Source organism: Polypterus senegalus, chromosome 4, assembly GCF_016835505.1.
Source record: "Polypterus senegalus isolate Bchr_013 chromosome 4, ASM1683550v1, whole genome shotgun sequence".
Classification (NCBI taxonomy): Eukaryota; Metazoa; Chordata; class Cladistia; order Polypteriformes; family Polypteridae; genus Polypterus; species Polypterus senegalus.
The window spans coordinates 143,619,244-143,646,069 of record NC_053157.1 but is presented as its reverse complement, the minus strand read 5'-3'; the positions used below and the strand labels follow the sequence as shown (position 1 = coordinate 143,646,069).

The window sequence follows — 26,826 nt, the reverse complement described above, 5'->3', positions numbered from 1 at the left end:
ATCGAGTTCAATTTGGTTAAAAGTTTACTTGAAGAGTTCACAGAGAGTCCACAAAAGTTGTTATGAGTTCAAAAAATGCTTAAGAGAAGTTAATTAAAAGGTATTTAAGAATTTAATCTCTAAAAGGGGAGGGGGGGGGAGGCAGCGGCAAGCATATTTTAATGTAAATTTTTAAATTCTTCTCCAGAGTTTGGCTCTTTGTTGGTCAATGTCAACAATTTTGCATTTATAATTAATGTTGCTTTTGCCTGTATGAAACCTTTGCATCTTTTCTAAAGGTATACTCTAAGCTTCAAGGTATACAATGCGATAGAAAGTGGCATGTTTTCTTATGACTGTAAGGATGTACAAAAACAATCTACACTGTAGGGTCATTTATTTCTGGGAAGATGTACTAGGCAACATAGGGAATGCTCAGGGGGTTTCAGCATTTCATTTCAAACTGAAGACATTACTTTAACCTAGCATATTCCTATTAGAGTTGCTAGTACTGCAATTCAAACTTTGCAAGTTTCAGCCACTTATTTGACTAAATGGAAACTCAATGAGTATATTGATCAACTGTTACTAAACATTTTTATACTTTTCATTCTTCGGTATCTTGATGTGATACTTTGTGCCACTGCTATCTTAAAATATGTATTTATCCTGTCACTGGAACAGAATTTTAGATTGGATTTGAGGCAATGGCTGAAACCAAAGAAGATGCAAGGGGAGGCTTGATTGAGCTTGATCACCAAGAAGAACTGGAGAAGCAGAATCTAAAGAAATCAATCATTTTATTGTCATTAACTCTCTTCATAACTCAGTCACTTATTATTTGCTACTCTATATAGTGCTTCAGCACATGAACAGCATTTGCCTGAAAAGCAGCCTTCAGTACATGTGATACATCATCTTAGGAAATTACCTAGCAAGCCACATGCTGCTTATGGACTATATATGACATTTTAAAGAAACAGACAATTTAAACATTATATGTGCACTGTAATGCCTACAGACTGTATCTGGTTTTAATTAAATATATTAAAAGTGCATTGATCTCAGCTTAATTTTTTTAAATGGGCAGTAGAGTTTTTCTTCTCAGTTGTAATGGAAAAAAAAAATGTAATTTCAGGTAGTGTAAATGTATTAAAGGTCTACATTGCAGGATTGAAGAAGGTTACTTTTTGTGTGAAATCAATATTGATATATATCACATCCATAAGGTTTTCAGGTTGCCCTGTCCAATCATTGTTTAAATTTCACACACTGATGTTCTGCTTATTATACTTATTTCCTGATTTGGCTTAACAAAATGGTATCATAAAGCTTAAGTCACACCATAACTGGGCTCAGAATTGAGAATTGTTGCATGAAAGTATTCATCAACTAACAGCATTGATTATAATGCAATCATATAATGGGTGGGATTTATGTAGTAAATGTGAACGTTTTGTTCCAAATGAAATGGCAGACACTAAAGTCCATTGTACTGCCAAGTGCTTTGGCACAAGCAAGCCTTGGCTGTGCACCAGAGGCCCATCGGCCATGTGCTGACAGCCCTCCCACACTAGAGTTTCCTGACACTAGTGATCTATTTGGTCAGGCAGTTTAGTATACTTGGAGCTCCGTGGGCACCACATCTGGACCACCACAGTCCAGTGCTGGGCACTCTCCAAAATGACAGAAGCCACTGCCATACAGCCATTCCATGAACCTGTGGTTGTGGCTGCTCCTCCAGCAAGGGATTCCCATCAAGCAAATGAAGAAAGTTCAGTACTTTGTCTGCTGGTACTGTGGCCATCATAAAACCAAAGAGCTTGGCCACAGTAACTTTGGAGGGGAATCTTTTCTGTTCCAGCATTGCTGGCAAGATGGTACAAGAGTGGCTAGAAGAGATTACAAAGGTGTGAAAGTGTGGATATGGGTCAGAGAGGTGGCACTGGCAAGATGTGATAGTGCTAAATATGTTGTGCTACTGCCATGTCCCTAGTAATTTGTTTTTTAATATTTTTTGTTTCGTTGTGAGGAGGCCTTCTTTATTTTTTCAGATGGCTTATACCCATTTTTTCATATACTCTGAGAGGTCTTCCTTCTTTTAAGGATTTTTGTAACATGCTGAGGTGAATGACATGCTACATTTTTACAGGGATGCCTTCTTTTTGAAGTTTTCTTATTTCTTTACTCTGCAGGTTTTATTAGAACAAAAACCTGTAATCACTTTGGCCCTTTAGAACTGAATTTGATGATCTCTGTCCTCTATTAAACTCCACCAGTCCAGAAAGCCTAAAGTTGTGGTTGTTTTATTGTAAGTCAAATTAACATAAAAAGATATCTCAAAATGATTTTCAAGCATCTTAAAATTCAGTTCAGCTTTTAAGATATGTGAAACTCATTTCAAAATGTCTCAAAATAAAATTCTTTACAAATGTATTTAATGATATCTCAAAATAACTTCTTATGCATTTAAGGATATCTTAAATTGACCTTGTATTTTAAGATATCTGAAATTCATTTGAAGATAATACTTCAGTTGCCAAATTAACAGTTGTATAAAGTAGCAGACAACAGATTGGTTTGTAAATAAAATAAGTCAAAATGAGCCTATTATTTTCAGCTATATGGTAAATGTAACATGCCTACATATACTGTATGATACTTCCTGGAATGTGACCTTTAATAAAGGCATTACTCTATGTAACATGTGTCATAACTGTCACAGGGACTTGTGTCATATGAAAGTTGAGCATTTGGCCTTTCATCTAATTCATAAGATGCACATAGTTCACATGCTAGAAGCAATATTTCAGTTCAAAAGAAAAACTGCAAGATAAGGCACAAGGGAATGAATGCAAACGCTTCTACATTTAGCCTTTTGCAAGAACTGTACTGTAGGTTGATTTTTGTTTTCATGAGAAAGAATGCAAAACCCTTATCATTATGAAAGGACTTTATCTGTTAAAGGGCAAATGTAATTTAAAAATACCAATAAGAGTATTTGTTGCTGTTGGATCCTTTACGGTATTATTTACAATGGACTTGTAACATTTCAAATTCAAATTTTCAAAGATTTGATTATAATTACAAATGATAAACATACTATACTATAAAAAAATTGTGTTATCTGCTTCTTAATTTGGCAATAATAGCCCTCCACTTTATTCTAGTAAATATACTAAGCTTTTCAGGCCAATTTAATGGGAAAATTTGATCTACATAATGACCAATATAAGGTAATTATATAAAGGCATAAAGGATAGCATAAGAGATGTCCGGGGTTGGTTTCTGTCTTTTCCCACAATCATAATCACAATCTAGATCCAGTAATGGATGGATGGAAGAAAATAAATAAATTAAAATTAAAATGTGAAACAGGGCTGCTGCCAAAATGCATGATAATTACATCTAATTATTAAAGTCTCTAAGAGATTTTGGAAAAGACTTACACAATCGATAAGAACTAGTAACATTTTGCAAGGGTGAAAATAAAAATCATACATTAGGAATACTTTATCAATATTTATAGCAAAACATAAAAAGGAGGATTGTGTTTCATAAGATTCTGTATTTATTCTATCATTTTTAACCTCCTTATGAAGCTATGGTTGCAATGGTGTTGATGCATATGATAGCATGGTGGCAAACAACCCTGGGTATAATTATGCACACACCCATACACAATTATGCCATGCCAAATAAGAATGGTCAATTAACCTAATTAAGTCTATTCTATCTGAGACAGCAATATGATCATAATGGCCTGGAATAGGACAGCAAATGCACACTCCACAGCAAACCATTGTATGACTGCACCATAGTCAATGCTACTACCTGTATTCTGCATCATCATAGGCTTTAGAAATGTCTGGAAAGGGTCTGAGTGACCACTTGATCTAGAACAGCTAAATGTTCCAGTTCTAGTTTCCTACATGTTTATTTTCACAAGAATTTGTAAATAGAGTTAGTGTACTTCTCCTCTCCCAAGCCAACTGACCTTTCATTAGATTACCTTTACTTTACATGTTCTTTCTCTAAAATTTGGTAATGCCATTATTTATAGATATACAGGTAAAATTCCATTGCAACAAACTGCCAGGGACCTGAAAAATATTTTGTTATGAAGACGGGATTGTTATTAACGGGATTCTGTATTTGTCACTATAGCCCTTTCTTTAACTTGCGTCCAGGCGTTCGCAATCATTTCAATAGCTTCTTTCGCGTTAATTTTAATCTCCTCCTGTCTACAAGTTATGCTAACGAGAATTTTTCTCAGCATTTCCTTAAGATAATACACATTTAGGGTGCGAATGATGCCCAAATCCAATGGCTGAAGCACTGCTGTGCAATTGGGTGGGAGGAATTCAACGCAAACATTATCTAAATGTGGAAGCATGTTATGGGCAGCACAGTTATCAATCAATCAATCAATCAACATTTATTTATATAGCACATATTCATACAAAAAAATGTAGCTCAAAGTGCTTTACAAAATGAATAGAAAAATAGAAGACAATAAAAGATAAACATAAGTCAACATTAATTAACATAGAATAAGAGTAAGGTCCGATGGCCAGGGTGGACAGAAAAAACAAAAGAAAACTCCAAAGGCTGGAGAAAAAAAAAATCATCCTTTTCTTCTTCTTCATATTGTGAGGTTTCTGAAATCTTTTGGGATCCCCCCACTCCCCGCGCAATGGGAATGACACACTGAAGTGTGTCCCGAAGAGTGACTGCCACGTCTGTGGAAGATTGTTTGTCCATTGCCGGGGCATGGCAAGCAGACTCACAGCGCTGTATTGAAGTGCCACAGAAGCAAATCATAAAAGATCGGGGTCGCTCTATAAATCCCTGTCTTACACCCCAAAACATGAGGCTTGGTCTCAGTACTTTAGCAAAACCATCTTTATTCAGCTTGAAACAGGAACAGCATGGTTATTTATTGTAGCAGGATCTGCCACTCTGCTATATTCAGACACAGCAGTCAGGCACGGTCATGGCCAGGTTAGTGGCCAAGTAATACTGTTACGTGCATTTACAATGTTCCTTGCATCACCCATCGAGATCTTTTCTGTTCGCTTCGGTGAAGAGCCGCAACAGAGCTGTGAGCCTGCTGTTGCACTGGCAACAGATAAACAGACTTCCATAGACTCGGTGATCATACTTTAGGATGCTCTTCAGCGTGTTGTCCAGTTGGGGGAGGTCCCAAGAGAGTTTACAAACCTTACATTTTCTTGAATGAGTGCCACATTAATAGGAATGTTTCTTGAATGAGCATCACTGAACCACATAGAAACTGCTTTTCGATGTCTTCAAATGTAGCAGTTCGCATACGTTTGCAACCCGAGATTTTTCTTGTTTTTTTGCTCAGTCTTTCAAGAAAGTTGACAGTGTTGATGGCAAAACTCCGAATTTAATGGCAACATTTTTTTCTTTTTGCCGCAATTAAGAGCTCCAAAAATTGTAAGTTTTTTTTTTAATATGAACGGTTATCGTTTTTTCATGTCAACCGTTTTTATAGGAGGGTGACAATGAGTTAAACTCCAACGGATGTTTTTCAAATGTTGACGAGCAATAAGCAAAAGGTATCAGTGAAAACCACAGAAAATAAAAACAGCAAAAAAAAAAACAAACAGTACAAGCAATGTTTGAAGAAAGAAAAACAAATTTACAATGTTTCTGTTTGGGGATCGTTGTGCACAACTGAGCTGCGACCACAGAACTAACTGCTCTATGGATGATTCATTCAGGCATTTCAAGGTCTTTTGGGCACTTCATTGTAATGAAAGTATCTGCTGAATGTACTTCGTAGTAGCGGGATTTCTATAGACTCGTATCACATGGGAAAACTGCCGGGAACATAAAAAAACTTCATTTTAATGAAAATTTTGTTGTAAAGATATACATTGTAACGGAATTTTACCTGTATATTTAGTTATATGACACATGGTATTTTATTTTGTATGTATATTTTGCGGAATGCTACTTAAAAACAGGTGAAATTAAAAGACAATTAATGTGTTTAAAAAGAATAAAAGACAAGCATTAAGCTGCAAATACAAAACAAATTTATTACAGCATTTGCATCTATTATGTGAAATTTACTAAAATCCAAGACAATTATACAGAATAAATTCAAATTATAATACTAGTATGAAGATATACAGAAGTTGATATGCCATTGTAGAATGCAAAAATGAATGCTTTAAATTTAAAGACATATTATTAGTTGTAAAGTCCAAAGCACTGAACAAAAAAGTAATTAGGTTTTAGCTTACAGTTGATTTTATCAAGTTATTTTTCATTAACTAAGAAGTTTTCAGTACAAGAGATTTGTTCAGGAAGGAACGAGTAAAGTAACCCTGTTACAATTTGTGATAAGCAATTAGTGAGAAGTCAAGCAAATTGATAAGCAATTAGTAATTTTAATAAATTATTTTCTTTGAATAAGTACCCCACCTCTGGACAGCGTGTAGTATTCAACATCATCATGTTACCACAATAAAATTTGGTGCCACACAAATTTTCCTTGGTTTTGGAAACTGCCGGCACCCAGCATCAAAGCAGTGCTACTGTTTCTGTGGTCTACTTTTCTTTTTAAATTTACATCTATAATTCAGATTTTTATCAAATACACTGAAATTAATTGCATATCCTTCACAAATTTAATTAACTTGATTGTAATAATTCTGCAACAATATAATGGTGCACGGAATGGCCAAACTATTCCAGTTACATTGGTTGCTTTAGTGTTGTTAGAAGACATCGCAAAATGGAAGAATTAGAAGACAGCACATATTTACAGATGATTATGACTGGCTTCTAAGTCATTTTCGATTTCCAACAGCTATCCTTTTGGAGCTGTGTGCTAAACTGGCGCTAGCTTTACAAAGGCAGACTTTGAGGAATTGTGCTCTAACCTGCTCCTTTGCAAGTACTGTCCACTCTTGGGTTTTTAGCCGCCGAGCTTTTCAACTTGAACTCAGAAACGTCACGGAGTCAAGCCTTGCAAGCTGTATAGAATGGTATTATCTGCTTACAGTATCATCCAGTACATAAGATTTCCTTACATTGTGGTTGAACTGGCAAACATAAAAGCACAATTCGGAGCAACATCAAGTTTCCCAAATGTAATCGGAGTGGTCAACTGCACACACATTGGTATTGCAACAACACTGGACAAGTTACATCAGGCAGGGATGAATCACTAAAAAAATGAGCTGACATTATAACATATATAGCTAGAAAACCAATAAAAATGGCAGCCCTGAACAGTCAATTTTTTAAAATAGTGCAGCAAAATGCAACCATTCCTTTTAAGGAGAGTGAGTCACCTTCAAAGTAAAGAGCAGAGAATTGGTCTGTTGTGGCAATCAGTGCTGTCGCTGTACTATAAAAGCAACTACAGAGATTGAATTTGCTTATGTAAATAGAAAGCCTTTCCGCTCTTTTAATGTGCTGCTCTATAGTGCACAGAATGTGTGTCGCAGTATGCAAGCATGTACTTGAAGAAACGGTCTATGATGAACCTGACCCTGACCCACCAAATGATCAGCCAGGTCAGACAGCGTTACAATTTCATTTGAATGTAAATTTGCAGAATATAAAAACTGGTAATCAGGTGCAGCATTTATTTATTATTCATTTAATTTGTGGTCAATATCACTTTGTACAGCCCTTATATTCCTTAGTTCATTGTTCACATCTCTTACAGCATCCAGTATTGCATTTAGTGACTCCTGAACAGTCCATCAGCACACAGCCAGATGGCCTCCCAGCAGTTTCAGAGGCAAAGGTGTGTGTGCAGCCAGCACCTGAAGACATACTCAGCACAACAGCATCATCACCGCCTGACCATTGCACGGGGGTCAGTTTTTGTGATATTGTCTGAAACAGAATAAACAGATGGTGGGCTGAGTCTTGCCTTTTTACATTGACTGTGATATCTGACCAATTCCTTTTTTCTTTCAGTCACCGTGTGACTTACAAACTAAACAATGAATGGAAGGTGATATCCATATTGATTAGCATATTAAAATATGTAAAATTCTGGGAGGAGTTGGGGTGGGGCTTATAGTCGTGAGCACGTTTGTTAAATTTCATATTCGTTAGGATTTGTAAAGAGGAAGTTCATGGAACTTGGCGTATGCACAGATTTATGCACCTGAATTTTTTTGTGTAGACATACAATTCCACTTTAGTCTGTAGGCCATGTTTTAGTGTGAATTCAACACATGCCGTTATACATGAGGATATCATCTTGCTACACACTGCTGCTGGGACATTTCTATCATTAATACTTGCCTGGTTTGATGTTTATTAAAAGCTATTAAGAGCAATGCTCAAAAACTAATCAGTAGCAGTAACTTTATGCCACTGTTCTGGTCATGAACATGAAGCTGCTTGCTTCTGCACAAATAGTTACAATCAAATGAAGTGCTGGATGTCACAACAATTTACTGCAAAGATGGGTATCTGTTAGTACGCTTCTATACATGCTTTTAAGTAATTTAATTTGTTAAAAGACCTGCACTCAATTGAAAATGATGCCTCATAGTGATGCTATGTCAGTATGTTTGCAAAGCCTTGGAAAAAAAATCCTAAGCAATGTGCAGTCTGTAAAAATCATTTAAAGAAACTTTGGTAAGCTTATTATGAATTTGCCCTGTTGCCCAGGAGTTCAGTTACTTTCAGCTGCAAAATATTTGGTATGTTGTCCACATTAACAGCAAAAGGAGCTCAAAAAAATTGAAAAATTTGTCTTGCGGCCCTCAAACTCCTAAAATCAAAATTCAAATTCACAACAAAGGATAACATCTGAGCTGCATGTCTGGCAACTACAGGAATAATCACTTTCTATAGATCTGCGTTTAACCTGCATACATTTACATTTGTAAAATGGAGCTCTTTTATGTACACAGCCACAGTGACAGCCAAAGTTTTGCTTTCAGGGTGCTGCTTCTAACAAAATCCATCGTTGATAAAATTACCACGCACAAACTTATATTCTTTTAAAATAAGCATGAAAGACAACAGCAAGCAATCAGCTAAAAACATTGACAATTATCCCTCTGCAGACTACCCCTGTTCTTATGGTAAAAGCTTGGTTTCTTTTGATGACACCACTCGGCAACTTAGTATGCTTACACCAGCAAACTGCAGCAACATTTTGTTAAGATAACCTTATGAGGTACGGAAAATTAAAATACGCAGGCTGTCTGCACCAGTGCCAAAAGTCATCGTTTGCCCAGCCCCAATTGTTTGAGGCGGTGCTTTCATTACAACCATCAGAAGTGTATGACACAGTGGTTTTGGGTGTTTCACACTCTGATAGTGTCAGCGTATAATCCAGTTCCTTTCTTTTCTCTTTGGCTATTGCATTTGTTGCAACATTTTAAAAATCTAGTATAAAGCTACAGGTTATTTCAAGAAAATAATTACCTCTGGGAGCTTTGAAACTTTTTTTTTTTTTTTTGTTTCTTCCTCGTTTTCATTCTTCTTCTCCACTTGGGTAAATTTGTTTCATTTTCTGTTAATAATTTGTTTTTTGTAGAATATACTGGTACATATTTGGCCCTGCTACAATATAAGCCTCTTTTCTTAGGCATATATATTGTAATTTACTTTTTCAGCTACACTTCCAACTGTGCAGCAGAGTGGCAGTACCATAGAATAGCCCATTGAAATTTGGACTGAATGGGAGAGCCCCACATTGACAGAAGACCACTGAAAATAACAGCTATAACCATAAGTTTAATATATCTGAGATTAAATAAGGCATTAAATGCATTTTATCATGGCATCCTGAGCTACTTTGGGGGCATAGGCATTTGTTTACCCTTTCTTAATGGTTAAGTCTTCCCCTGGAGTTGTTATGTCATTCTTGGTTATGATAAAAACCATGTACTTGTTTATTTACGGCCCTATTGTTCATTTAATAGGAAACCATTAGAAACTGAATAGATGGCAGATTATACAGTATCTTATTCTTTTAGAAAAAACAATATCAAAGTAATACAAGATTTTACAACCTGTTTACTATAAATGCTTACCTGTTGCAAACACTACCTTTTTGGACAGCATTTTATAATCCACAATAGAGAACTGTGGTAGTTCGATATCAAAGACTCCAGTCACTGCACTGTCGCCTCCTTTCCAATAAAACTCAATATCATCAGTGGTGTAGCCATCTTCAACAAAAAACAAATTGAAGTAATTTTAAAATAAATTTAGGAAGATATTCTGTAGTAAAGTATTACATATAATACAACTCCGGAATTCTTTTTTTATAAAAAATTATATAGCCTTTATGAACAAGTGAAGGATAAAATATTAACCTCTGCATAGTTAAATTAACGTAATCAATTAAAGAACAAGTGACATTTTTGTTACAATATTTTTATGAGTACATTACTTTTAATGGTATCACAAAATATAAAAATAATTTCACATACATTTTGTACCTTCTTATGTTGGACTAATTTATACATTTTTTGAAAGAACTACAAGAGATCACAATTCTCATCAATAAGTGCTATGTCGCATGGTTTTCCTCCTTATCATTTTATTTTTTATTTCAAAATTTATTTTGTACTTGTTTTAAGTGGATATTTAAACTGATATTTAGAGCAAAAGATTTGTAGTAAAAACCTGAATTGTCCAGCACATGACCCACCTTATCTCTGCAGAGCAAAGTCTACCTTTGTCCAAAAATGGTAGGTTTATAGACTTTTACAATGCTAATAACAACACTACATGTTATTTAGATTCAGTAATGTATAATTAAATTATAATATCCATATGCTTGCATTATGACATTAAAAATCAGACAGACATAACTGTTGTTCAGGAATACCATAAATATGTAACTCTATTGAAAATTTGAAGTGAAAATTGTGACCTTCTTACAATGTTCTCTCTTTTTATATATAAATATATCTACAACATAGGTAACATAAACATGATTTAATAATCAGACATATAAGACCAATATAGTGCATCAAACAAAATGTATTACCTGAGCCAATAGGCCATGTTGTTTACTAGTAAGAAAGTAACATTACTCTTTAGGTGCTGCATGAAATTCAGCATTTCCAAAGTCCAACATGTTCTATTCTTCATCATTTTGCTTAATAAATGTAAGCATTCACTGTGTATCTGTTCTTCATTAATAGGTTATGATCTACTGCTTTCATCTGACATTGGTTTTAAAATTATTCAATACTGACATTTACTAAATTGAACACTGGACATTTTCCATATTCCTCAATTCTGGCAAACATACTGTACTATGTGACCACAACTTAGAGCTTTCAGTTTCCTGGAAATAACTTCCAACCATTAATAACAAGGACCTGCACTGCTTTATAACTTGTGGGTGTAGGTCAGTGAAAACACAATCCTGATGTCTCTCCATACTTAGAATGCTGTCAAGGACACAAATCTCTCAAGATATGGTACAGTTTATTCTCAAATAAATCACAATGACCTGATCAAACAAAGTATCACTGTGAGCTGCCAAAATAAACAACCTGAGAGTAACAAAGCCCAACCAGCAGTCTGGATATGCTATTACTGGTATAGCTGGTATAATGGCTTTTTTTCTTATCCAAATACAAAATCAAAGCATTCTCCTTTAATGTCCATGTCTTACTCTCAACCCTCAAACCTCCCACAACCCTGTCCTCTTTTCCTGCTGCCTTCTGGCCCATATCCTCATCAGTCCTTTCAGTTAAGTGACAGAAAAAAGAAGAAATAACAGATGAGCCAAAAAGGCTTACCAAAATATTGGTAAAAGATTAACATGTGACACATTCTGAAAAGATCAAGAAACAAAATAATCATAAGTTCTTGGCTATTTCAGTTAAAACTCCCATCATGAATATAAATGATTTATTCCATATCACGGAAAAATGGCTTAAACGAGAAGACTTTGTCATCATTCCAGAAATGAGAAAGGTTATGAGAAATCTTGACTTAGATCTTGACATTCTTTAATCTTTCTTTGTAATTTACACACCTCAGTCTTTGAATGACTGGTACTATTGCTGTTTGCTTTTTTTAATAGTGTTTATCCTGCTTGCAAAATGGAGATCAAAATCTCACAGTATTCCAGATGTGGCACCAGGAGTACAGTACATTAAATACAAAAAGTATTGCATTTTGAGATTTATGCTTCACATGCCAACATATGTCAGGCAGCAATATATTTCTGTTTTTTAAATATTTAATTGCACCTTTTGTTATACAAACTTTAAGGTTAATAACATGCAAAATAAACAATTGAGAAAGGAGGACTATATTCCCCCTAAAGAAGAATGGCAGGCTACAAGGTCAAAAGAAAAGAGGGACCAGGAGATTAATGTTGACCAATAAATAAGAGTCAAAACAAGATCTTATTATCTTTCGTCAAAACCAAGCACAATAAAGTCTTTTATAAAGTATGCACAATCTTAGATGGTTTCTGTTGTGAAAAACCATTCTAAATACTTTTGTCATTATCACATCACCATAGCACAACTTTACTCTTTGGCAGCAGTTTTGAGAGAGAATAGAATCAGAAGACGGAATAAACTGAAATGATTCAGAGTAGGGATTCCATCTAGAAAAACAAAAAAATTAGAAAATCTAGAAAAACAAAATCATTAAATAAAATAGCTCAGGAAGTGTAACCAGAATTGGGGGTCAAAGAACATAGCAGTATTACTAAAGTCAAAAACCTGGAGATACATATATATGTTAATATTGTGGGCAGAAAAGTTTTTTGTAACCAATAAATTGAAAACTAAAAATAAGAAATGACAGTATGGATTTCTTTGTTAGTAAATCTAATCTTGGACAATTAGGAAATTCCTAGTGCTGACATTTACTGTATATTTTCACATTAATGATGTCATGCAATGCACACAGTAGGATTGAGGATTTTTACGGAAAGAACAGATACTAACATTATTCCCTCTGAGAACCTGCTTATGTCACCTCATATTCCAGGAGATCATCCTCATACCATGTCCAGTCATTTTCTTTTTTAATTCACTTATGAGGGCGGCACGGTGGCGCAGTGGTAGCGCTGCTGCCTCGCAGTTAGGAGACCCGGGTTTGCTTCCTGGGTCGTCCCTGCGTGGAGTTTGCATGTTCTCCCCGTGTCTGCGTGGGTTTCCTCCGGGCGCTCCGGTTTCCTCCCACAGTCCAAAGACATGCTGGTTAGGTGGATTGGCGATTCTAAATAGGCCCTAGTTTGTGTGTGTGGGTTGGCACCCTGCCCAGGATTGGTTCCTGCCTTGTGCCCTGTGTTGGCTGGGATTAGCTCCAGCAGACCCCCGTGACCCTGTGTTCTAATTCAGCGGGTTAGAAAATGGATGGATGGAATTCACTTATGAATGATCACCATCAATCCATTCTGTTTGTAGCTTAGTAATTAATCTTTAATGAAGTACCTAAATAAAATGTCCATAACCTTCAAGATAGATTTAGCTGCCGGTGGAAGCTCCACACAACTGTCTTTAAGGTTCTGACTTTGTCCAAAAACGGTTTCATAAGCTTTATGACTTTAGTCTCGTGGGGCGACTGGGATCTGTTCCTGAATAAGATCAAACACAGTTGTGTAGGGTGCGACAGGAGCTTCCATGCAGCAAAAGACACTTCAGTACATATGTACTTTGTAAGCATTCCTGTTGTGTAGGGTGCGACAGGAGCTTCCACGCAGCAAAAGACACTTCAGTACATATGTACTTTGTAAGCATGCCTGTGTCGATCAAACACAGGAAGCTCTGCAGTTTACATGCGACTTTCGCAACAGGAAGATAAGTAAATAAATCAAGGTAAGTAACATTCGATCTGGGTTTTATATAAGTAACATATAAATGTTTCTTATATAAAGACCATCACAAAACATAATCACAAACAGGAGTTTGCAAGATAAGTTGGTGAGCTCTGTAAGCCATGCTGTTCCTTTGATGGACAGGTGTGGGACAGACTGACTGACAGGATGACGCTGGACCTCGTCTTACATCGCCATCGCCATCCTTCGCCTTAATGCCTGGTGCAGCTGCGTTGTTCTTATATGTGAGTGGACGTTTCCTGTGGGGGGTGCTTCTGTTCTGTTCTGATGTAGAGCCTTCATTCTCATTCGAGTTCACCTCTGTTATAGCATGTCTTTATTTGAAAACTAACAGTGTCAGATCGGGGCGAGCGTAAACGCGACTAAGAGAATAAAAGTGAATTAAAAAAAAAAACACTAACCTTTACAAGTACCATACATTTACACCGGCTGTATATGTTTTTATTGTATAATACTAACAATAAGAGCAGCTCACTACTTAAAACGTTTATTCTGAGACGCAGGGAGGCTCGAATTGGCAATACTTTGAATAGGAGTCAGTAATTTTTACCGCTGTACAATGAAGACTAAGAAGTCGCTACAACAAACCACACTAACCCAATTTCTTTTTCTTTGGTTATAGTCTTGAATAAAAGCGCACTTGTTCTATTATATTTATACCATTTGTGAAAGTGCTTATTTGATATTTGGACTTTAGTCTTCACACATTATACACTTCATGTCTACATTTTGTCGTTAGTACTAAAACATGGAATAAGTTTGTCTTTTAGGTATGTGTTCAACATTTCTTGCATTTCCTGTCATTCTACACTTACATAGATCTTTGTAGACACAGAACACATGTGAAATGCATGTGTTCTAAATAACGATATATTTTTTTAGCCTATACAGCTCTAGGTACTACTTCACTCCTTGACAAACCAGACTTGATCTGGGAGAGGTTTTTGCGAGCAGATTTACTAGTTTTTTTTGTAAGCTTTGGTAATTCTAGTGTTAAACAAGCAAATATACAAAAAAAAAGCTCAGGTCGAAGCAGAATAAGTATCAGTCTGCTTCACTACTGTGCAGAGGATGTCATTCCAATATTCCAATCCATATTTGAAATGTTCTTGGATTTACAAAAAGTGCCTAGACTATGGAAACAGACAATCATTATTCCATTGGCAAAAACTGTATACTCAAAGCATTAAGTGACTGTAGACCAGTGGCATTAACTTCTCAAATCATAAAATCCTTTGAGAATTTCAGAGACAACTACTTAACAAAACTGTGGCTCTTCTGAACCCTTACCAATTTGCATACAGAGCAACGAGGGGTGTGAAGGATGCCACAGTAACACTTTTGAATTTACTGTATGAGCACTTGGAAGGATTAAAAAACCATGTAAGATTGCTGTTTATAGAATTTCCATCAGCTTTTTGGACGATCCAGCCACACATTTTAATTGAGAAATCGGTCAACTCATTTTGGACCTCTACTAGGTTGGGTGGATTCTGTTCTTTTCTCACAAACAGAACACAAAGAATGAGTGTCAGTGGTTGTTTCTCTGATAGCCTAAGTACATCTGTTGGTACTCCTCAAGGTTGATGCCTATCTCCTCTTTTGCTTTTCTTATATACAAATGACTGCAGGAGTTTACACAATGATAGACATATCCTGAAATCTGCAGACGACTTGGTCATTGTGAGCCTTTTACAAGATAAGGAAGACAGCTATGGACTTATTTTCAATGAGTTTGTATAATGGTATGATCACCCCAATTCCCAACTAAATATTTCTAAGACAGAAGATATGGTGGTAGACTTCAGGTGCTCCCCACCATCCAGTGTCACAACTTTAATTAAAGGGGAGACAGTGGAGAACAATACAAATATCTGGGAGCAATCATTGATAACAAACTAAACTTTGATCTTAACACACAGAAAAATTTGTAAAAAGGGGCATTCACGACTTTTGTTTCTCAGGAAACTCAATTATTTTAACGATGACTAAACCATAATAACAGTTTTTTATAAGCTCTGTATTTAATTCATTGTTAAATTTGTTTTTATCTGTTGGCAACCTCAGCAATAAGAATATAAACCATCTTAACAGCATTACAGAAATTAGTGTGTGTTTATGCATTGACATTAATTGACAAATGTCGTGGGTTTGTTTATCTATTGGATCTCTGTTACAATGTTTTCTGCCTTTTCCTGCTGCAAACAAATTTCCCTCTGGGATAATAAAGTCTACCTAACCTAATAAGAGGAGACCTAGTCCTCTAGGTTAACAAAATATAGTATATCTCAATATTGCTTCTACCAATCATGCTAAGAAAGCAGCCATGTATCAGTTTAAACTAAAACACTTCCAGGCTCAGGACATTACGCATCTCTAAATGCCACAGCTCAAAGTAAGGTACACCTTATCAGCATACTGCTGTAGGCATCTATGTAGCTCACTTTATTTGTGAAAACCACAAAACCCTGTAGTAAATACAAATAGTAGCTACATTAAGAGAGAACATTTTATTTTAATGATGTTTACACAAACAAATATTAAACTTAGATAGATAGATAGATAGATAGATAGATAGATAGATAGATAGATAGATAGATAGATAGATAGATAGATAGATATACTTTATTAATCCCAAGGGGAAATTCACATAATCCAGCAGCAGTATACTGATACAAAAAAAACAAAAAAAAAATATTAAATTAAAGAGTAATAAAAATGCATGTAAAAACAGACAATAACTTTGAATAATGTTTGCATTTACTCCCCTGGGTGGAATTGAAGAGTAGCATAGTGTGGGGGAGGAATGATCTCCTCAGTCTGTCAGTGGAGCAAGACAGTGACAAAAGTCTATCACTGAAGTTACTCCTCTGCCTGGAGATGACACTGTACAGTGGATGCAGTGGATTCTTTATGATTGACAGGAGTTTGCTTAGCACCCGTTGCTCTGCTATGGATGTCAAACTGTCCAGCTTCATTCCTACAATAGAGCCTGCCTTCCTCACCAGTTTGTCCAGGCATGAGACGTCCTTCTTCTTTATGCTGCCTCCCCAGCACACCATCGCGTAGACTCGCCACAACCGTCTGGTAGAACATCTGCAGCATCTTATTGCAGATGTTGAAGGACACCAACCTTCTAAGAAAGTATAGCCGGCTCTGACCTTTCTTACACAGAGCATCAGTATTGGCAGACCCGTCCAATTTATCATCTAGCTGCACTCCCAGGTATTTATAGGTCTGTACCCTTTGCACACAGTCTCCTCTGATGATCACGGGGTCCATGAGGGGCCTGGGCCTCCTAAAATCCACCACCAGTTCTTTGGCTCTTGCCCACTCCTGATGCTGCCCGCGATAGCGGTGTCATCAGCGAACTTTTGCACGTGGCAGGACTCCGAGTCGTATTGGAAGTCTGATGTATGTAGGCTGAACAGGACCGGAGAAAGTACAGTCCCCTGCGTCGCTCCTGTGTTACTGACCACAATGTCAGACCTGCAGTTCCCAAGACGCACATACTAAGGTCTGTTTGCAAGATAGTCCAGGATCCACGCCACCAGGTGTGAGTCTACTCCCATCTCAGTCATTTTGTCCCTAAGGAGCAGAGGTTGGATGGTGTTGAAGGCACTAGAGAAGTCCAAAAACATAATTCTTACAGCTCCACTGCCTCTGTCCAGGTGGGAGAGGGATCGGTGTAGCATATAGATGATATCATCCTGCGCTCCCACCTTCTCCTGGTATGCGAACTGCAGAGGGTCGAGGGCGTGGCGGACCTGTGGCCTCAGGTGGTGAAGCAGCAGCCGCTCCATGGTCTTCATCACATGTGACATTAGAGCAATAGGCAGGAAGTCATTCAGCTCACTAGGATGTGATACCTTTGGGACTGGGGTGATACAAGATGTTTTTCAAAGCCTTGGGACTCTCCCCTGTTCCATGCTCAGGTTGAAGATGTGCTGTAGAGGACCCCCCAGTTCCAACGCACAGGCCTTCAGCAGTCGTGGCGATACTCCATCTGGACCTGCTGCTTTGCTGGCACGAAGTTTCCTCAGCTCTCTGCTCACCTGGGCTGCTGTAATTGTGGGTGGGGATGTCTCTCCTATGCTGGTATCAGCAGAAGGAAGGTTGGAGGATGCAGTACTCCGAGGTGAGAGTGAGTTAGGGTGGTAAAATCTGTTAAAGAAGTTGTTCATTTGGTTTGCTCTCTCCATGTCTCTCTCGATGGTGGCACCCCGCTTCGAGCTGCAGCCAGTGATGATCTTCATCCCGTCCCACACCTCCTTCATGCTGTTATTCTGCAACTTCTGCTCCAGCTTTCTCCTGTACTGCTCCTTCGCCACCCTGAGCTGGACTCGGAGTTCCTTCTGCACGTGCTTGAGCTCATGCTGATCACCGTCTTTAAAAGCCCTTTTCTTCTGGTTCAAAACGCCCTTGATTTCACTTGTAATCCATGGCTTGTTGTTAGCATAGCAGCGTACTGTTCTTAATGGAACTACAATGTCCATACAGAAGTTGTCATATCTGTTGGGACAAATTTACATATGTATACTGTCACACACGTGTGCTTGGGAGACAGGCTAAGGGTTTAACCGAGGACAAAGAACAAGGGCAGGGATTAATGAAGTGCACTTACCTTTCTTCTCTTTTCTGCAGATCACCAGAACAGAAGCCCCCATTACTTTACCAGTTCCTGCATTCCCTTCCTGCCATGCTTCTATAGGGCCTCATTTCCAGCTTGAACCCTCACCGACCCATCTCTTCCTCCACCTTCCCTTTCTATCCTGTCCCTATTTGGACACTGACCCATACAGTTTTCTGGAGCTATTTTTTCCCCTGAAACCATGTATAATATACAGGGTGAATCCCCATCTCTTTTTATGCCTTCTCTCCTGTTTTTACAATACTCTTAAAATTCTTAATGCTGTGTTATCAGTGATGGGTTTTGGTTAAATAGTCACATTGTGGTCAAATGAAAGGAATTCCTTAAGCACCCGTAGAGTAAATTACTTCTCTGATATACTATAGGTAAGTGATGCTTGTAATGGATGACTGTCATCAGCTTAAATGACTTCTGTTTTTAACATTGCCCTCTTCCAAATGCTTGCCAGGTCATCCATATCAATTGTAATAATTTTGGCGGCCTGTCTGGCAAGCTGATTAAGTTTCATCAGATTTTGCTTAGTCAGCCTACTTAAGCAGGCAACGAAACTCAAGTTAATAGCAGACTGGATCATACTGCAGTAAAATGACAGCATAATTATCCTTTCCACTTTGAACAATCAGAGGAGAAATAACATCTGACTGCATTTATAATAGACATTTTGTGTTAATATTCCAATTATCAATGCCGGAACACCGGGAAGGACCAGAAGAGGGATTATGCCTCCTCCGGACCACGAGGGGGCAGCCACCCTGATTGGTATGGGGACCATGGGAACAGAGCATGGAAGCTCAACCCTATAGGGGCCTGTGGTCACCACCAGGGTGCGCCCGGATCCCTGAGAAGCCCTGGACGTCAGCACTTCCGCCACACCCGGAGGTGCTGGGGGAAGGAAAACCAGGGACACCCGGAGTGCTTCCGGGTGCTCAGCCGGCATTTCCGCCAAACCAGGAAGTGCCGGCGGAAGTTCATCGGGAGACACCTGGAGCACGTCTGGGTGAACATAAAAGGGGCCGCCTCCCTCCATTTGTAAGTTGGAGTCAGGTGGATGAGGATGAAGCCTGGAAGACAGGAGTGGAGGTGGTCAGAAGGAGAGGCATTGAGGAAAGAGGCCTGGACTGAGGGTGATTGGTGCAGGGGCACTGGGTTGTGTGCGGTTTACTTTGTTGTATATAATATTGTAAATAAAGTGTGTGTGGTTTGAACCAACGATGTTTACCTGTATGTGTCGGGCTGTTCCCCACAGTTCCTAGGTAGTCATATTTAGTCACTAATCACAGCTCTTTTCCAAGGAGTCATAAGCAAATAACATACAAAAAGTCAATCTGAACTAGCAGTAAGTTAAATATTTTTGATGTTAGTAAAAAACAGGCCTTTATGTCTGTCATTAAGATGCCCTTTACCAATGTTCAAAGCATTTAATGTAACAGAATTGAGTACTACTGGCTTACAATCACAGACTGTCTGACTTAGAAACCTAAAGAACCAGGGCAATGACCGACTGTGTTACAAAGTTCAGGTAACAGTTGAAGAGCAAATGAAAACTTGAAGAAACCCCTTTGTAAGACTTCAGAAACCAGACTGCTCTGCCTTTTGGCCTCACTGTCCTGTTGGTTATGTTCTGCTGTTGATTGTTTTTCCTTTCAATTCTGCTAAGAGCCATTATACCAACTTATATGGAATTTTTGTCCATAGCCTCTCCCTTCCTTACCTAATTTTGATCCAAAGTAATTAACTTCATGTCTTCATTTTGTTCACAGACAAGGAACTCTCTGCTGAAAAGATCACCCACCTCACCTACCTTGGATCACTGTTTCTTAGCCACTTAACTATCTCTCCATATAATTGATTGGTTAATCTATTCTGTAGCCCATTATTCTGGGGAGAGTGTTGTTTTTAAGAGTTTTTTTTTATCTTTAATAATTTGAAATGTTTTGAATAATAACTACTGACTCAAATTCTCAAATAAGTTAGCTCCACTATTATTAGCAACATTTATTGAAACTAAACACAAACACATTGTACCTTAAACATTTTGCCAAGCATTAATTACCATCATTCCTATGAAGAACAAGGACCTACTATTATGTGCATCATATAGTCCAATCTCTCTTCTGAATAACAGTATTAAGATAATGTCCAAAGTTCTAGCCAGAAGGTTTGAGAAAGTGCTTACTTCAGTAATATCACAAGACCAAACCAGATTTATTAAAGGCAGACATGTAACTTCTAATCTTTGACGTTTGTTTAATATAATATATACACCCATTATATCTAACACCCCAGAGATTACTATTATCTTTAGATGCAGAAAAAGCATTTGATATGGTTGAATGGGACTACCTATTTACCATGTAGCACAAATTTGGGTTCGGCCCAAACATATGTGCATGGATCAAACTACTTTATACTAGTCCAGAAGCCTCAGTCTGTATTAACAACTTTATTTCAGACAACTTCAAACTAGAATGTGGTATTCAACAAGGATGCCCCTTATCACCTTTGCTCTTAAAAATCGCCATTGGACCACTGGCTATATGCTTTCGAAACGTATCAGAGATAAAAGGGATATTTGAGTAGGACTTGAAAAGAAAATATGACTATATGCAGATGATATGGTACTGCATATATCTGACCCAAAAATTTTGTGCCATCAGTCCTAAAAGCATTAGTAGATTTCCAAAAGATATCTTGACTTAAAATCAATTTGAATAAAAGTATGTTTTTTTCAGTTAATTCTCTACCATGTAATATCAGACTGGACAATTTTCCATTTATCTTAGCAGACCAGTTTAAATACTGTATATAGGGGTAAATATTCCAATTAAATATACAGCTCATTTTCAACAAAATGGAAAAACTTGCATGGAAAAAATTAAACAAGATGTGAGACTAGATGGTCTACCCTCCACTTTACGTTAGCAGGGAGAATGAACACTGTTAAGATGATTGTACTTCTCAAGCTGCTCTTCCTATTTCAAAGCATCTCCATATATATTAACTCATCATGAGTCCAGTTGTCCATCATTATAATAACTGTAGAAGAACGTTCTCATCAACTTCCCTTACATTAGGACTGACCTTCACTCCTAGAAAGAGAAACTGAAAGAAACACACACATCAGGGAGAGAAAGGTGTACCTTCTTCCAAATATATGATTTATCAATACCGATAATTTGGGTTTTCTTTCTTTTTTGTCATTGTGGTGTTTATTTGTTGTTTGTTATAATATATTTCTTTATTTATTAAGCTTATGCAAAAATACAAATTCTCCCATGGGGACACAAAGTGCTATCTATCTATCTATTTATTATTATAGATGTTATCTGGGGAAGCGGAGTAAGATCTGGGATACCAAAATCTTTTCAATGTATAACGTATTTTTTAACAGATATGTGATTTACTTTTCACTTCCTTAGATGGCTATCTCATATAACAGAGGGTATATGTTAATAAAAAACAATCTGTACATGTAACATTCATTTTCACTTTCAGACTTTCTGTGCTGGTATCTCCAGCCAACACACTGTGCTACAACACACCTGCTCCCCAAAGCTTGTCTGCATTCATGAATTTCTGTCAATTTGCAATATGGGAAAAGTAGTTAAATTAGATTAACAAATACATTTAGACATCTGCCATTAGGCAATCCACCTAATATGAGATACTTTCCAGTATATGTGGAAGCTCAAGTACATAGGAAGACTAATTGCTGATTGTATCTAAATCCCAAAGGACAGCAGAAAAGGGGTTAGTGTAACAGGAAGAGATAAAAATAGCAAAAGAAAAATGAAGGTTCTACTTATCTATTTTTTGTAGTTCTGCTGTTATTATAAATTTAAATCAACATATACTGCAAAATGTTTTAAAAGATGCTCCATTGCTATCAGCATTTAAACCTAGGCCGAAGCCTAATAACTTTAGTCCATCATACTATGATTAGAGATGCTGATTAGCTATTCACTGTTTGTTAGTTTTTTACACAGAAGTATAAGCATAAAAATCATTATGAACTAAGACTGACCATACTCAAATTTTTTTCTCTTTTCAGTATACTACTGTGGCTACACTGCCAAGTGGCTCCTCTTGCCTTAGCTATGGTTCTGAGATAGTGTAAGCCTTAGAATGACAGGATGCAAGGATTCAGTCTTATTAGATGACCCACAATCCATACCTGTCCTACAGAATGCCATGGAGGGTTTTGGTGACCAGATGGCCTAGGTCTTCAGAACCGTGACTGTGATGGACTTTGTTTAAAATTGACAGTAGTTTGTTTTATCTCTTTTGTTAATGAAATTTGGAATATTTGCTTTCATCTTCTCAGTTGCCCACCAGTCATATACAGTCAGGTTCAATAATGCACACAATTTTGGCTCATACTTTAGCACATACATCCCCATTACAAACCCAAACCAACATGAATTTTAATGCACATGCATGAGTATACAGCCCCAACCTGACTCCTCAAAGAATCATGCCTATTTGAATATGCAAATCAATATAAGTAGCCTATCTGTGCAGTGTTTTTGTATTAAAAGACAATGGCAAAAGCATGTGTAAAAAAGAATTGAGGGTCCTGCTCCGTGAAGTGGAGGCAAGGAAAAACGTACTATTTGATGGCTTAAGAAGTGGTATAAACAACACAAGGAAATTGATGGAGTAGCTCAGATAGAGGCACAGTCCCTGAAATAAAAAAGAAGTGGTCAGATATCATAGTTCCCGTGAAAAGGTGAGTTGCAGCCCTCTGTCTGAAAAAAAGGTCTATGTTTAGATTATAGTCGAAATGTTGACCTTAATCTTGAAATTTTCACTTTAATCTCATAGTTTATTTTGTCATTCAAGAAGAACATTGTAAACTTCATCTTAAAATTGATGTTTAATTTTGTAGAGTTTTTCAATCCCCATCGTGGCAAAATTACCACATCAAATACTTTGTATTCTAAGTGTTTCCCGACGTAGTCGTTAATCGATATGTGTTTCTTAAATGGGCTTTCTCTAACACCGACAGGAGCATGCAGGCAGTAATTGCCACACAGAATACATTACATTCATGATATTACAGCTTTCTGAACATTTTAGAATACTAAGTTGTACAATTGATATAATTTTTATGATAAAATGCATTAAAGCATGTATTAAACATGTGGGGGAATGGTGGTGCAGGGGAAGCAATGAGCAGGTGCCCTGTCCAGAGATTGTTCCTGCCTCTCGCATGATGCTGGCTAGAATGGGTGTGACTCTGGGTGGAATAATTTATTGCAGCAATATTGTGTCTCTCAAATGCTTTACTATCTCCATGAAACCAATCACCACACAATAAGTGTCTGCAATAAATGTAAAACCATCAGTACGCGTAGCACACTGAACACTAAATCCCTTCGCACCTCTCCATCAGTGTCTTTTGTCTTGTAAATGTGTCGATCAAGACAAGCAGCAAGTAGCCTACTATATCACCCCTATCCCCCATACTCCCCTTCAGGTCCAGAAAGGACAAAAACCTCAACCGGTTCAAGCCTTGATTATCTTGGAGTGAAGTGCTAGAGTTTTAGAGGGGAAATAATAGATCATTATTTGGAATACATACATTTCATGTGTGTTCCGTGTCTACAACAATCTATGTAAACACAATGTTAAAACAGAAATGTTTTTCATGTTTTAGTAATAAATGACAAAATGTAGACATGAACTGTATAATGTGTGAAGGCTGAAGTCCAAATATCAAATAAACAATTTCACAAAAGGTGCAACACGACAGCTTCCGAACTGCTGACTTGTAATCAAAAGACTGTGGGATCAATCTTGGGAGCTGCGCAAATTTACCATTTTGAGTAGTGAGCTGCTCTTATTGTTAATATTATACAATAAAAACATATACAGTGGTACCTCTGTATACGTCTGGTTTGGAATAAGTCCAACTTGGTATACGTCCTGTTTGGACACAAAAAATTTTGCTTGGTATACGACCTTTGTTTGGAATACAACTCGCGTGCTAACCTTGTTTACCTCTCTCGAGACAAAGCCACAACTGCCCACGAGCGTTAGTGCACCAGCTGCTAGCATTCAGTGAACAACCCGCGCTATAACTCTCTGTGAATTTTCACGTGTGTGATATAGCGGGTCCACAGCTCCTGTCAAAGTCCAACTTTAAAATAAATAATCACGTTGTCAGGGCGATTAGCTCGCAGCTTGGTGATTGGGGCGTGGTGGTTATGTGGCTGAAGGTTGTCAGGGCGATTAGCGATGTGGGCGTTTCTCACCAAAAAGCACGAGTTGGCTTGAAGGGGAGTAAAAAGAAAGAACGGGCGAGAGATAGAGAGCAAGCGAGGCGTGCATGGATGAAAGTCCTGGGGCTGCTTATCTTGCTAAACAGAAGGGTGACTCAACAGTTGGGAAGCAGGCACGGGCTTCTTCTTGTTTTTAACCTCCACGTTTCACTTCTGATTTTATGGATTATTTATTGGAACTTTCAATTTGAACACCTTGTTTTGTTAATTGTTTTAATAAAGGCACTTTGCACTTTTCACCATCCCTTGCTTTGGGCTGCTTATCTTGATAAACTTGTGAGGGATCGCGAGTCAGAGAAGGGCTGCTTATCTTGATAAACAGAAGACGGGAGCCAGAAGGGAGTGAAAGAAGAGGGAGTAAAAAGAAAGAACGGACGAGAGATAGAGAGAAGAAGCAAGTTGGCTTGAAGGGGAGTAAAAGAATGGATAAAGTGGTTGAAGCAGGCAGAGCGAAGATCAGCTGCAAGTAGGGTGACTCAACAGTTGGGAAGCAGGCACCGGGCTTCTTCTTGTTTTTTTTTTTTAAAGAATGCTTCCTGCTTTTAACTTTGTTGTTTTAAAGAAAACTTTTTTCTATTGTTTTTAACCTCCACGTTTCACTTCTGATTTTATGGATTATTTATTGGAACTTTGGAGACTGCACTTTAATTTGAACACCTTGTTTTGTTAATTGTTTTAATAAAAGCACTTTGCACTTTTCACCATCCCTTGCTTTGTTGTTACCGATGAGGTTAGCAGCGAGGCACATTACCGACGGTGTAGAATTCAAGGGCTCCCCGGCAGCAGATGGGAGCATACAGCAAACCTGCATCGTCACAACGTGATTTTGTGTTTTTTTCATGTAAATTTGAATTGATTGTTGAAAAGTATGAAGGTGGCATGCGTATCCGGGACATGGTTGTTGCATACCGTTTGCCGAGAACGACGGTATCTACGATTGTAAAAAACAAAGATGTTATTAAAAAGTAAAGTGAGGTAAAATTTTCATTTATTTCATCTAATTGCTTTTGTATTTATGTATTTTAGTATTAAGCAGTGTTTAAATTATTTTATACAACCCCATCAATGTATAATATGCCAATAGCAATAGGATTTTTTTCATTGGAACGGATTAATCATTTTCCCATTATTTCTTATGGGAAAAATTTGTTTGGTATACGTCCTGTTTGGTATAAGTCAAAGGGTCTGGAACGGATTAAGGACGTATACCGAGGTTCCACAGTATTTGATTTGCAAATGTAACAACCAGTGTAAATTTATAGTACTTGTTATAAAAATTACTGGTTTTTTTCACTTTTATTCTCACAGTCATGATCACGATACAAAACACCACCCCCGCCACCACAGATCTGACCCTGTTAGTTTTTATTTGAAACTGGGAATAACTATAGATGTGAGTGGTGTTTTGAGACAATGGAACTGGAAATTCTCTGATCTGGGACGATAAAAGCTGACACACAAATGCTTATGAATCTTCCTTCTTTGTATCTCACTGTCACTTGAATTTTTTTTATTCAGTTTTATTGAGTGTTCCTGCTCATACTGAATTAGTATGCACCTTATGGTCCATGATGTCAAAGCCACACTGTCAAATAACAGAGACTAGGTATATACAATATTTGGAATAATTAATTTTATGAACTGTATAGTACATTTCAGAAAACATTGAGGCACTGATGCAACATTATTCATATTATTCATATTCATTCGCAGACCTTCTTGCAGTTGTAATCAGTGACCACGTTTTTTTTTCGATCTTGCCCAATCTAAACTTTTTGGAGCATAGTGGTGTTTCTTTTGTACTCCTGGACATGCAGAGGAAAGAATAGTACAGAGAGGTCAGTTCCGCGCTATATGCAATCATCAAATTCAAATGTTAAGAGTTCCCACACACCCAAGGACCGTCCTTCCGACATTTACGACATGTGAGTTGCAATGTACACACTTCTCTCGCCATACTTACAACCTTTGGAAGTAAGTCATGCGAGACGGAAACTTTTGCCATGAGATTCTTTTAAGTCACGCCCTATTTACAACTATTTTCAAACAAGACCACGGTCATCAGGTGCATT

General features: G+C 37.5%; 1 protein-coding gene across 2 annotated transcripts in view; it reads right to left on the bottom strand.

The window, feature by feature from the left end:
* Positions 1–26,826, bottom strand: part of LOC120527688 (gamma-aminobutyric acid receptor subunit beta-1) — a 559,006-nt gene that overhangs the window by 99,077 nt on the left and 433,103 nt on the right. For both annotated transcript variants that reach the window (XR_005633393.1, XM_039751390.1), the window contains exon 6: positions 10,032–10,169. Coding sequence is in view for 1 of the 2 variants with exons in the window: in XM_039751390.1 (XP_039607324.1) it covers positions 10,032–10,169 (138 nt within the window). In the remaining variant the exon portion in view is untranslated. The remainder of the gene's footprint in view (positions 1–10,031; positions 10,170–26,826) is intronic.